This window comes from Capsicum annuum, chromosome 11 (assembly GCF_002878395.1).
Source record: "Capsicum annuum cultivar UCD-10X-F1 chromosome 11, UCD10Xv1.1, whole genome shotgun sequence".
In the NCBI taxonomy this organism is placed as follows: domain Eukaryota; kingdom Viridiplantae; phylum Streptophyta; class Magnoliopsida; order Solanales; family Solanaceae; genus Capsicum; species Capsicum annuum.
The window spans coordinates 65,710,321-65,724,489 of NC_061121.1; the positions used below are offsets into that span (position 1 = coordinate 65,710,321).

The window sequence follows — 14,169 nt, forward strand, 5'->3', positions numbered from 1 at the left end:
AGTCCAGTCAACCACTAGACCCCCAAGATTCAATGGTGAATACTATGGGTGGTGGAAGACAAGAATGCATGACTTCATCATGGCTGAAGTCTCTGAGCTATGGGATGTCACAGAGGATGACCCTTTTGTTCCTACAAGGGTTGTGAATATTGGAGATGTGACCTCACAAGTTCCCAAAACCAAAAGGGAGTTTGATGATAGTGATTAAAAAAAGATAGAGTAAAACTATAAGGCGAAAAAGATTTTAGTGAATGGTATTGGTCCTGATGAGTACAATAGGATCTATGCCTGCCAAACTGCTAAGGAGATCTAGGATTGTCTTTTCACAGCCCATGAAGGAACCACTCAGGTGAAATAGTCCAAGGCTGACATACTGATAAATTAATATGAGATGTTCATTATGAAGGACAGAGAGTCTATTCAAGAGATACACAGAAGGTTCACTGCAGTAACCAATGAGCTGTATTGTATGGATGAGGATATTTTAATTCATAAGTAAGTCAGGAAGTTCCTGAGTATTCTTCCAAAAAGATGGAAGAGCAAGGTAAGCACAATCACTGAAGCCAAAAATCTTGTTGCTAACCTTAAAACATATGAGATAATGAAGAAACTTGGAAAGATAAAGAATGAGCCCAAGGTTGAGAAGAATTTGGTTCTGAAGGCCACTAATGAAACCCTTAGTACTGAGGATGAAGAGACTGCTTACATTGCTAAGAGAGTTATCAAGGCCTTGAAGAAATTTGGAGCCATCCCCAAAAAAGGAGAATTTAGTAAGTACATCATAGATGGGAAGGCAAATGATACCTGTCATAAGTGTGCAAATCCTGGACACTACATCAAAGACTGTCCTATGCACATGATAGAATACAAAGAATATGCCAAGCAGAATAGTGAGAAGGAAAAAGGTAGGAAACAGGTTCAAGAAAGGTTTAGCAGAAAAGTTGAAGTTGATAGAGTGGCTATGTAAGTTATAATTTCACTAAGTGACTCATTTCTAGAAGATGATGACCCTAAGCAACATGAAGATGTCTTCTTGATGGTGATAGAGGATAATGTTCAAGTGCATGACTCCCTTTTTGCCTTGATGGTAAATTCTGATGAAGATGAAGATGGTAAGGTAACACTCTTGGAAATCAAATAAAATCTCAAAAACTACTCTCTTATTGAGCTGAAGTTTTTTACTACTGTGTTAATTGACACTGTAAATAATCTCACTAAAGAAAAAGAGTCCTTTAAAATAAGTCTTGAAAAATGTGAAGAGAAAGTAGTTGAACTGAATGTGCTAGTAACTAAACTTCAGGCTACTAGTCAATCACTGTGTGTTGGAAATGAGTCCTTAAATGAAAAACTGATTGAAGTTTCTAGAGTCCAATCAAAAGGAAAAAATGAAAAGTCACAAATTTAACTTTATCTGGAAGAGAAACTAAGTGAGGCTAATGATAATGTGATTACTTCACTGGACAGGTACCTAGTTACAGTAAGGGCCGAGCTTTATAAAGCTATGAATTGGACCACTTCATCTGATACCTTGTCAAGTATTATCAGTCAAAGGTCAAATGGTAAAAAAGGGGTTGGTTTCCATAGTATGTATCCTGCCTAAAATTCTTTTAGCAAGTATGTCTTATTCAGGGATAATTTGCTATGTTTTCATTGTGGAAAAAATAGTCACGCAAATGAGTCATATCCTGCAAGAGCTGCTGCTTTAAAGGAGATAAAAGAATCTTTTCTTAAAAAGGGAAGATGTGTAAATCTGCCTGGCTAGACAAGAAAGAACTTAATACTTCCTCTAATACCCCATTGAGAGCTCAAGCTAAAATGGGTTTCCAAAACTGGTCACTAACTAATATTGCAGGGTAGAGCTAAAGAAAGTAGCAATCACTGGGTCCTGAATAGTGGCTATTCAAGGAATATGATAGGGAAAATTGAAAACTTTCTCTCGCTCGAAGCTCATGAAGGAGGCAGTGTCTCCTTTGGTGATGGAAGCAAAGACTATATTGTTGGAATTGGAAAAGTTGGGAACAATTTGAATAAAGCAATTGATTATATCAGTTTTGTTAATGGACTCAAGTTTAGCTTGTTAAGTGTTTCTCAGATCTATGACAAGGGAAATGAAGTCAGATTTAGGTAGGAAAAATACACTGCAATCAGAATTAGTGATACCAAAGAAGTGTTAATAGCCTAGAGAAATAAGAATATGTATTTTGTTGATCTAAGCTCCTGTGAGTCCAAAAACATAACATGCCTTAGTGCACAAGAAGATACTGCCAATACATGGCATAAAAGGATTGGGCATGTTAGCTGTAAATTGCTAAATAAATTAGTCAAGAAGGACCTGGTCCGAGGGTTTCCAAATGTAAAGTTTGTCAGCACCAAGGTATGTGATGTATGTCCAGAAAAAAAGTAGACAAAATCATCATTCAAGTCCAAAGGGGAAGTAAGCACATCCATACCTTTGCAACTTCTTTACATGGATCTGTGTGGACTTGTAAAACTTGTTAGCAGAGGGAGAAAGAAGTACATCCTGGTCATTGGTGATAGTTACTCCAGATTCACCTGGACCTTCTTCCCAAAATCAAAGCATGAAATATTTTCTATGATTGAGGCATTTTCCAAGCAAGTGCAAGTGAAATATTATGAGAAAATTACAACAATTAGATTAGATCATGGTACAAAATTTAAGAATGTCAAGTTCAATGAATACTGCACTGAGCTGGGAATCAGTCATAATTTTTTAGCTCTCAGAACACCTCAGCAACATGGTGTTGTGGAGAGGAAAAATAGAACCCTTGTGGACATTGAAACCCTTATGGCCACCGTAAAATGACCGCGAGTTGAGACAAATGAAAATAAGAGAGTCTCATTGGTGAAAAACCCTTACGGACACCATAAGACAATGGTGAGTTGAGAAAAAAGAAAATAAGAGAGGCTTGTTGGTGAAAATCCTTCAAGGTGTCACTAGCCGAATGAGGTCTTCAATGCAATTGACCTAAGGAAGCAACTTAATTTCAAGGCCATTAACTCAACAACAATTGGTGAAAGTTTGAATGAAAAGATCAGGCAACTTAATCCGAAATACATGATATAATCATTAGGGTTGACTATCATTTTTAAATAAATATTTCGTTTCTTTGTTTCAAATGGGGACATTCATTGTCTTTTCTTTCCTCTCTATATTTTTATTTCTATTTTTGTTTTTTGAGTCAGTTATTCAAATAAAAAAATTATTGTCATTTTTCTCTTGTCTTTGAGTTAAGTTCATGCCAAAACAAGTGAGAAAAGATTTCAAAACTGACTACCAGCTAATCTAATTGCACAAAGCAAGATAAAAACCAACACATAAAAGAGACAAGATTGTTAGCTAAAATAAGGCATGCAGAAAATTTGTCAACAGACAAGTTTAGAAACTCAGGGAAATACCAAGATTCAACGGGTCTATCTGAGGAGCATGGAAAAGCGGAGATGTTGTGTTTTATTTAAGAGTCATTTTTAATAATTTGAGTTTGGGCCAATGACGCAGCAAGTCATTAACATATGCTAATGTTTGAAAGCAAGGTTAAATGTGATGAGGGCAAGAGCGATTTGCCATGAAAGTTAAAGCCACAAACCAGCCACCATATATTTGAACTCACAAGTTTTTCTTGTATGAAATAGGAACATAGGTTGTCTTCAAATCAAGGACTTTAAGGCCTAGACATCAAAGGCTGTAATTTCTCACTTTTATAAATGCAAGAGGCAATGTTGCTGCATAAGTTTGGTGATCAAAACCATGGTAAAAATCATAATCCAATATCTCTAGGAGACACACTTTCTTGTCCAGGTAATTTAGGTTCATTTATTAGGTAATGCACTTTCTAAATTGAACATTCATTCCTAGAAGTCACACTTTCTAGTTGAGTCCTTCCACTTAACCCTAAGGAGATACACTTCCTTATTAGGGCTGTTCAACTTTTGGCTTGCTAGGTGACATACTTTCTAGCTTAAGCCTTTACTCCTAGAAGATGCACTTTCTGGTCGAGTCCTTCCATACAACCCCTAAGAGATGCACCTCCTTATCGGAGTAATTCAGGTTTAATTTATTAGGTGATGCACTTCCTAAATTGAACCTTCACTCCTAGAAGTCGCACTTTCTAGTTGAGTCCTTCCACTTAACCCTTAGGAGACACATTTCCTTGATTGGGTAATTCAAGCAACATTTGTGAGGAGATGCACTTTCTTATTTGGGAAATTCAAGCAGCATTTGTGAGGAGACACACTTCCTTGTTTGGGTAATTCAAGGGGCATTTTTGAGGAGCTGCACTTCCATGTTTGGGAAATTCAAGCGACATTTGTAAGGAGACACACTTCCTTGTTTGGGTAATTCATGCGGCATTGGTAAGTCGACGTACTTTCTTGTTTTGGTAGTTTAAGCGTCATTGGTAAGGAAACGCACTTCCTTGATTGGGTAGTTCAAATTTTACTTGTTAGGTGATGCACTTCCTAACTTAAGTCTTGATTCCTAGAAGATGTACTTCCTAGTCGAGTTAGTCCCCTTGATTCCTAGAAGATATACTTCCTGGTCGAGTTATCCCTCTTGATTCCTAGAATATGTACTTCCTGGTTGAGTTAGTCCCCTTGATTTCTAGAAGATGTACTTCCTGGTTGAGTCATCCCTCTTGATACCTAGAAGATATACTTCTTGGTCGAGTCAGTCCCCTTGATCCCTAGAAGATGTACTTCCTGGTCGAGTCATCCCTCTTGATTCCTAGAAGATGTACTTCCTAGTCGAGTCAGTCCCCTTGATTTCTCAAAAATGCACTTTTTTGTCAAGTCATTGCACTTAACCCTTAGGATATGTACTTCTTTGTTTGTTTTTATTTATCAGATGGCACACATTTTAACTTGAACTTTTATCTCTAGAAGACACACTTTCTAATCAGAATTCCTCACTTAATTTTTAGGAGACGCACTTCCTAGTCTTGGTCATTTAATTTTACTCTTAAGAGATGTATTTCTTGGTTAGAGTCTTGATTCATCATTGCAACATTTAAGTAGTTATGGTGGGATTTGACATTCGTAAAGTTTTTCTGATGATAAACTGGGGCAAAAAAATTTTAATTCCTATTTTTGGAACTTTACTTTTCTGGAAAATGGAATCTCTTTTATCATAATCTTTATTTGGAATAATTTTCTTTCTAGTTGTGATTTCAAGAGCCCGCCTAGAGAACAGTGTGAAGAATTTAAAAGTCAAGAAAGAAGGCAAAGAAATTGAAAGTCAATAGATTAAAAAATAGCAAGTTAGGAGCCCACCTGGAGAACATGGTGAATAAATTGAAAGTTAAGCAACAAGGTGATGAAATTGCAAGTCAGAAGCTCGCCTGAAGAATAGGGTGATGAAACTCAAATCAAGAGTCCAACAGAAGCTACATAGATAGGATTTTTATAATTTTATTTATGTTTTAACTTGTAATTTTCATTATTTTTGATGTAATGATAGAGCCGCAGATCAAAACCTCGAAAGGACCTCACTTGACTCTCCAACTCGGTATAGTCCTTCTCCTTCCAACCCTTTGAGATACCTGTGACTTAATTCCCTCATAAATTGGGTAGGTAGGATGTCCTAAGTCAAGACCTGGTTTCCGTTCTTCCTTCTATTTCTTTCTTCGAATAATGGTCGGGTCAAAATTTGGTCTCGTTGTCTACTTTTTTGTCTGAAAACACTTTGTGTTTACACCCAAAAAGGGGCATGATGTAGACACCTAATTTTGTCCCTCCCAAAACCCAATTCATTCATTTTTACCTCACGTTATCGTACACTCTCACCAATGTGATTATACCCCACAAAAATAAAAAAAACAAAATTTTAATAAATCCCTAACAAATTAAATCCCTAATATTCTCTTATCCTAACAAGCATTATCTCAATCACCCTACCCCCACCTCACCCTACCCTGCGTGTCCCCTTTACCCCCACCTCTTTATCACGTTTTCTTTTCTTTTAAGATATATACGCATAAAACATAAAGAAAAAGGGAGGCATATACGGATAACACATAAAAAAGGAGGACCCACCTACACTACAACTCACAATTGGGATGAACGGATTTTCATCAATAAATATTCACACATCACTCATCCTCACCAAAAAATACACATCATTCCCTCACTGAATACACTCGTATCATCCGCACAAAAGAGATAGGGAGAGGAAGATGATACCATGACTCTGATCTTTCATTTTTTAATAGATATATGCATAAACATCACACACAGAGTAACGGAAATTAATTCATGCACAGATCGAAGTAGTGAAAACAGAGATCAAAAAACAAAGAGAGAGGAAAAGCAGATCTGAGAAGGCAAAAATAGGGGAGGAGACAATATATACATATTCACATTCACACATAGTAAGGAGGTAAATCTATGGAATGAATTGAGGGAGCCACAAAAGGAAAATGGGGAAAAGCATAGAGAAACGAGGGGGATAACAGAGAAGTTATTGCCGGATATCACTGCTCCGTTGAACCAGCTCTAACGTTTGTTCCCTGAACACTCTATTTCCAACCAAAAAATAATGTTTCCTTTTAGTCTTTTTTGGTGAAATCACTAAACCAGCCGTACTGCTAGTCTGGTTTTCTCTAAAATCTGGCAAGCCATTTCTTTCCCGTCACTGCCTGAGCTCACCAGAGCTCCGATGAGTCATGAAACATCAAAAGAAAATAGGGTGGTCATTTTTGGAATTTTTGGATTTGAGTTCGAGCTTCGTCCTTGGTTCATTGGTTCCGAGGCTCCCGTCGTCATTAAAATCAGTTCAATTGGTTGAATAAAAGCCTCAGTTTAAGGTATATCTCTTTATCTCATTCTTATACTTAGTTAATTTTTATTGTTTTGTATGGTTGATTGTTATTGTATTGACTTTCTTTTATCTTATACGTGATGTGAATGATGAATGTCGAATGATATTGATTGTGGATTGCTGAAATATTATCGTTGATTTGTTATGTTGGAACAATGGTTGAGAATGATTTGGGATGGGAATCGTAAGTTAATAAATTAAATAGAGTCGATTGTTTGATTTGAAATGGATGTTAATGTTGATTGAATCAGGGTTAATTTTGATCCACTGGTGATGTTAAAAGTGATAGAATCATGATAGGTCGAGTGGATAGGCAAATGTAGGTTCAGGTTGGCAAATTTAGAACTTGTGTTTGGTTGAATATTTGAATGTGCGTGGGAATGTTCCTTTCTAGTTTATCGTATTTGATTCAAGTGTATTTATTTGGCCGGGGAATGCCCCAAGGTTTCATGTATTTATTCAACGGGGAATGCCTTGATGTATTATGTCTTCGAAGGAGGTTCATGATCAAGGCCCGAGGCATTGGGTAAAGCATTGGATCTTAGTCTTAGACTAGTTTAGAATAGGTTTTATATTTTTTGTATTTTTCTATTTCGGACTATATAATTGGACTGGACACTTAATTTTGGATTGTTTCATTTTGTTTGCTTGATTGATTATTTTGCGTTCTTTGTGTGTTTTACACATTTATAATGTCAAATTAGTCGATATACTTCACCAAGCGACCGTAGTCAAACCACGGGATCAAGGAGTGCCTAACACCTTCCCCTTGGTCAACAAAATTCCTTAACCGAAATCTCTATTTGCAAACCAATTTTAAAGATTCAAATCATTTTAAAAAGGATTTTCCAAAGGTGACTTGGCACACCTGATTTATGCCAAGTGGAGACTCTAAATTTAGTTAAAAATAAATTCTTTTTCGAAATAGAATTTTCATTTTTTGTCACTTCAATAATAAAAACCCTTGCGAAACTTTAAAATCATAATCTTTTCAGGTTAAAAAAAGGGGGTGTGACACAGACAACAGCTACTCAACATAGTCTCAACCCTTCAAAACACATCAATTTTCTTTCTATTTCCGTCTACATAATTGTTATTATCAACTTCATTCTTGTCTGTATCCATCGTTTTCTCTGTCTTTACAGGTAATAGAGTTCTAGAAGTGTTCAACATTTATTCTTTATCCTAAAAATTAGGACTTTTTAGTTAATGATTAAAAAGAAGACTTTTAGTTGTATTATCTTCGAGAATGGGTTAACAATTTTGTTTTTGATGCTAAAAATAGAGGAAGAACCTAAGAAAACCCTAGTTTTTCTTATAGTGTTTCATAGACTATCATGGTATTATTTGATGGTATTCGTGGTATTGTTGGTGGCTGTTGTTGGTAATGTCGTAGTGGTGGTCTTGTTGGTGGTATCAGTGGTCTTGGTGGTGGTTTCGGTGGTCTTGGTGCTGGTATTAGTGGCATTAATGGTGATGGTGTTAGTGGTCTTGGTGGTGGAATTGGTGACAGTGTTGGTGTTGGTGGTCTTGGTGGTGGTATTGGTGGCATTGGTGATGGTGTTTGCGGTCTTAGTGGCATTGGTGGTGGTGTTGGTGGTCTTGGTGGTCCATCTGTTGCAACAACTAGAATATCTATTGGGAGATATTAAATAAGTCTTCAAAAAGATTCTCTATCTGTTCCAACTGATTGGTTATCCGTTGGAATATTATTTTGTAATATGGTGTATAAAAATTTATTCAAATTTGTCTTACCTTTTTTTTAAAATTATTCAGACATCAAGTGTACTGTATTTTTTGTTTTTTTTTGTTGTTTGTAGTTACAAGATGTCTCCCCAAATAAAATAAATTGAAAGTGGATCAACTTCTGACCACCTAACAAAAAAGGCTAGAGTATAGATGGATTCGAAGGAACTTTCTAAACAATCTCATCCAGGGAAAAGTAAAGCTAAGGAAAGTTATAAAAATGATATTGAGGGAGGTAGAGAAGGGTATTTAGAGGCTGGTGAGGATAATAAAAGTGAGAAGAAAGAAGAAAAACAAGAAGAGGAAGAAGTAGAAAGTGAGAAAGAGGATGATGATCAACATGATGATAAACAAGAAGAGGAGGAAGTAGAAAGTGAGAAAAAGGATAATAATCAATATGATGATAATTCATCACCAATGAGGTGTGAATTAAGATCAAAATTTGATCTTTATCCTATCAAAACTATTAGGATTTATAGGATTCAAGTTGCGATGCTGATAGATGACCCTGCAGAACTGACTGGTGATTTGGTACTTAAATGTCAGTTGGGGAAACCTCTTGATGACTGTAGGAAAACTATCAAGAATGAAAAACTAGATGAATTATTTAAGAAGAGTTTCTTTAGAAAGTTTCTTGATTTGCCTATGGACAACATTACCTATTTCTAAGTGAGAATGGTATATGGTCTTCTCAAGCGTAGGATCAAGTACGTGGGGGATGATAAAGATTCGAAGGAGGGGGCAAAAAGATGGATGAAATCTGGATCAACAACTGTTGAATGTCGGTTTGTTTTGGCATGAAAGAGTTTTCTATAGTGACAGGCTTGAGATACGATCGTCCAAATAAACCTCTCATCAAGTAAACATCCCGCAAAAAGTTCAAGGCAAGCAGAACAACCAAACCATCACCATCAAGTAAAGGGAAGCCATTGTCTAAGCGACAACCCACCAAAACCAACAAACATAAGAAAAAATAGATGGGTTGTTTGACATTGTTGGAGTTAGCTACAAATCCACAACATTGATACAAGATCTCAAGGATAAAACCATACCAAAGAAGTATAGGGAGCAATTATGCTTAGTTTGGTTTGCCTATTCCGCTATATTGGCAAGAGACGTCAACAAAGTCATAGAAGATGATTTGTTGGAACTTGTTGAGGATTTTGAGAAATTCAACAACTATCCCTGGGGATATAACAGCTATAACTTGACTGTTAAATATTTACTGACAAAGCCATCCTCAAAGACAATCATATTATACGACTTTTCTTGGGCTTTCATGGTAAATTTAATTACTATTTATTTACTCATCCATTAATTTATATTGAATAATTATTATGACTTTTTTTACTTTCTTTCTGTTTATATTTTTTAAGCTTGGGCATTTGAAGTCAATCCTCCCCTCCGAAAGTAGGTTAAGGATTACCTGGATGGGTTTTCTCTTCCAAGGATCCTTAAGTGGTTGGTTGAAAAGAGCTACACAAGAATTAAGAAGGCTGATCTTTTTAACCCTTCGGATGATGCAGTACGTCTTCTTTCAAGTAAAATAATTTGATTCAAAGAAAGATATTGAAACAAATGTCTCATTTATTGCAATAGATGGGTCATTTGTTGCAACAGATTACCCATCTACTGTAACTGGTGCAATAAATGGGTAATCTGATACAACATATTGTGAATCTATTGCGACAAAGCAATCAGCTGTTGCGACAGATAGATCATCTATTGCATAAGTTGTTTGTGTTAACATGTAACCCAACTGACTGCAAATTATTTTATGATTTAAATGTATCTATCTTTTTTTATATGTTGTGCATCCTTGGATTGTGCCTACTGAGCAAGAGTTGGGGATGACTTCTTTTATTACTCTAGGTTTTGTTGATGCAATAGCAGACCCAATAGTGGAGTTAATAAAGAAGGAATTGGCTGGAGCAACAAACATAAGAAGAGAACAATTATACAAGGCCAGCCTAATGTTGAGGCTCTTCATAACCAACCTACTGCAACAACTCCAGGTGTTTCTTCTGGGGGTGTTACTGGTGGAGTTGTTAATGTTGGTGGTAGCCATGCTAATGCTGATGCTATTTCCAGTCGTGATGATGAGCATGTTGATGCTCCAGAAAAAATAAATATGCTTGAAATCACCCCTTACACAGGTCTCTCTCACCCTTGTAGTGGTCCCTTCCACCCTTACAGTGGTCCCTCTTACCCCTCATTACCCTCATGTTCTTATTGTAAATGCAAAGAGTGCAAGGACAGATAGGATAAACTCTTTGAAAAATTTGAGGCTATCGATGAAACTATTGAGGAATTAAAATCCAAGAGAGGTTTCATTCCATCCAAGAAGGTAAGAGAGCCATACACTCCAACAGTGGAGGTTGGGAGGAAGAAAAGAGTAATTATCCAAATGCTCTCCAATCTGAAACCAAAAAAATTACAACTCCTTCATTTTGAAAAGTTGTTAAAGTTTAGAGGCCATTGAATAAGGTAGACATATACGCGATAGTTGGCGCCAAAGAGAAGAGGGATCTGTGAAGGACTATGAATTCAAAGTAACCTGTACAAGATTACACCATGCATACCTTTTTCGCCCAAGACTTTAATATGATAAATATGCATAAGTGGTACGTGGACAAGGTAAGTTTACTTTTCCTAACCTAGCCTTCTAATCACTCCATGAAGAAGAAGCTACGCAACAGATATATCATCTGTTGCAACAACTGGGTATTCTGGTGCAACTGGTGGTGGTTCTGTTGCAACAGATTACCTATTTATTACATAAGTTGTATTAGCTAGGTAATCTGTGAACAAATTCAGAGAACCCTCTACAACAGATGGATCATCCGTTGTATCTTTTCTTTGTATTTTTATTCTTTATAATTACTAACCTATTTAAAAATTATCTTCTTATATCATAGTATGTTGATAAAATTCTCTACCTCATGAGGAACAAGCAATTAGCGTACTCGAATGCTTATTATGTTGTCAATTAAATAATAGACCTCAACTTCTACAATAATTTTAAGGATAGGTACAATTAGCTCATTAAGATAGTGTCAAATCTCAGTGGCTCGGGAATTGATTTGTTTATTTTTAGGTTCTAATGGGATAAAGATATGATTAACTATGTTAGAGAGAAGAGTCCATATCCACACGACAAGAGCTGGACCAAGGCAAAGAGAATTGTTGCAGTCATGAACGTAAACGTTAAACATTTTGTGGCTGTTGAGATACTACTCGAGGAGAGAGAGATTAAGGTTTATGACTGCAACTTACCTGTCTTCGATGATGATATTTTTTTACCCACATGCTGCCACTTTTGGAGTTATTCACCAACTTGATGAGGTAAAGTAAATTGATGGATTATTTGCCAGTAAAAGTATTGATAAAGAAAAGATGGGATTTTAAAGGTCCAAACAAGGACATGGACCTTCCAAAAAATAAAACTGCTGCGGCGTGCGGGTTGTCCGCGCTTGCACACATCGAATATTTACTGACTATTACAGAAACTGCCAAGCCAAAGACCCTTTTATGAGACAACGCTGTGGTAAACATGCAAGAGGTCTGGGCTTATGGGATACTAACTGGACGCTTGGAGCCTGTGTATAAAGAAGAAGATGTACAAACACAAACACCATCACAATTTTTTATTTCAAACCACTTCACTTTACGTTTAGTGGCAATTTTTTTATGTTTGATGAAATTTGAATTTTTTATAATGCAATAGATTCTCTATCTGTTGTAACAAATAGTCTATCTATTATAAAAGATTGATTATTTATTGCAATAGGTTGGTCATCTGTTGCATTATGAAGATGTTTCTAAGTCTATCCGTTGTAATAAATATATAATCTATTGTAATAAATAGTCAATCTATTGCAACTGATAGGTAATTTATTGGAACAAATCAAAATACTAGGAAGACCTGTTTGATAATTTCCAACAGATGACCTACATATTGCAACATATGTCTAAATCTGTTTGGTAATTTCTAATAGATATTTCGTTTGTTGTAGTAGATGAATTATCTGCTGCAACAGATTTATTATCTGTTATGATATTTGAATCTAGTATTCCATTTCAATTAATAAGTTCAAATCTAAGGATTAAATTAAATTCATAGACAACATAAAATAAATCAAAGCCTTCAGAAATTACATGAAATAACTCAATAAATAAATGAAATGTAAAAACATTATTATGGGTGCAGATGATGTACTCAATATGGACAAGTTGTTCTTTATCCAATACTACAAAATTTGACTTTGGTCAACGTGCATCTTTAATGTCACTTGCGTATGATTTTTGATCTTTTGCTTTTCTGTATTTCCATAAAAGAGTAGCATATCTTTTACGGAGTAACCCGAGATCAAGTCCATCATTTGGTACTTGTAATCCATTTTCAAATACTCGGCGTAAGTGGCAACAAAAATACCACAATTTCTGCGTTTATAAAAATCAGATAATGCATATCTTACAATTAATGTAAGCGTTGCGAAATTTATGAAATGAAACTAAATCATGATACTTACAGGTTTCCAATGGGTTGTTGAGAAATTCCTTTAACATATTCTATATCAAATGGATTACCCATTTTATCTCGGTATGATTCAATCATCGACTAATCAGTATGAATTTTTTGGTCCAAAAAGTCATTTATATCAAGGTAAGTAGGCAATATTTTGGTCATCTTTTGTATCTCAGACGACGGTCCAAAACATCTTCTTCCCGACATCGAGTCACAAACTCGGATGTGCCTCTCTTTTAGAACGACGACAGCCAACACCCAATGGAATTCATCACCATAATTGATTGGGATGTACACTTCATCGACCAAATTCCAAGGTAAGCCATTTGGAATGCTAAAACCTTTGATGATATTAATTAAGCATTCCTCAATTCGAAAAACTTTCCGCTATTTTTGACAATACCTATCGTAGTCATTATTGATATAACCTTTATACAAATAATTTCTTGTCGTGTATCTTTATTATTTTTTTGCTTACAACTTGGACTTCTTTCGGAGGTAGTAAAAAATGACATCAATGTGCTGCACATATTATCAAAATTTCATATTATGTGACAATAAAATTAATACATATCTGCAATTAAATAAAGTATTAATTAATAGTAATGTGTATGGTATTTAAATCTCATCATTCCAGCAAGTTTGGGGCTATGACATCAAATAGAACCAATCCTTCATTCCAGGATGTACAACAATAAAGTCGAACATATCAAAATTAAGACCTGATTTGTTCACTTTGTAGTGTTCATCATTTTGTTTTCTACATGATTTATACATGTTAATGTCAAGTTTTTACAACAAGAATTGTATAAATCAATATCTTGATAAATGATATATGTACCTGCCAGCATGATGCTTTAACAGTCCATCGACAATCCATTCTGAATAGTCGTTGATCAACTTTGCTAGTTTTTTTGGAGCCTTGTCTGATATGTTGAACCCTTCAAATGGATAATTTTTCTATTCTCCCGAACTGACAGACTCTACTTTTTCTTCTTCTGTAGAAGCAGTTGATAGATTATCAACTGTGATATTAGGCTGTTCAGCAGTAGCTTCTACTATG

General features: G+C 35.6%; 1 protein-coding gene across 1 annotated transcript; it reads left to right on the forward strand.

Moving 5' to 3' along the window:
* Positions 1–601: 601 nt before the first annotated feature.
* LOC107846475 (glycine, alanine and asparagine-rich protein-like) lies at positions 602–8,685 on the forward strand. Its single transcript, XM_047400140.1, has 6 exons — positions 602–963; positions 1,465–1,551; positions 1,666–1,744; positions 1,853–2,124; positions 8,229–8,424; positions 8,653–8,685. Exons 1-6 carry the CDS (start codon positions 602–604, stop codon positions 8,683–8,685), a joined length of 1,029 nt encoding a protein of 342 aa, XP_047256096.1.
* Positions 8,686–14,169: the final 5,484 nt, after the last annotated feature.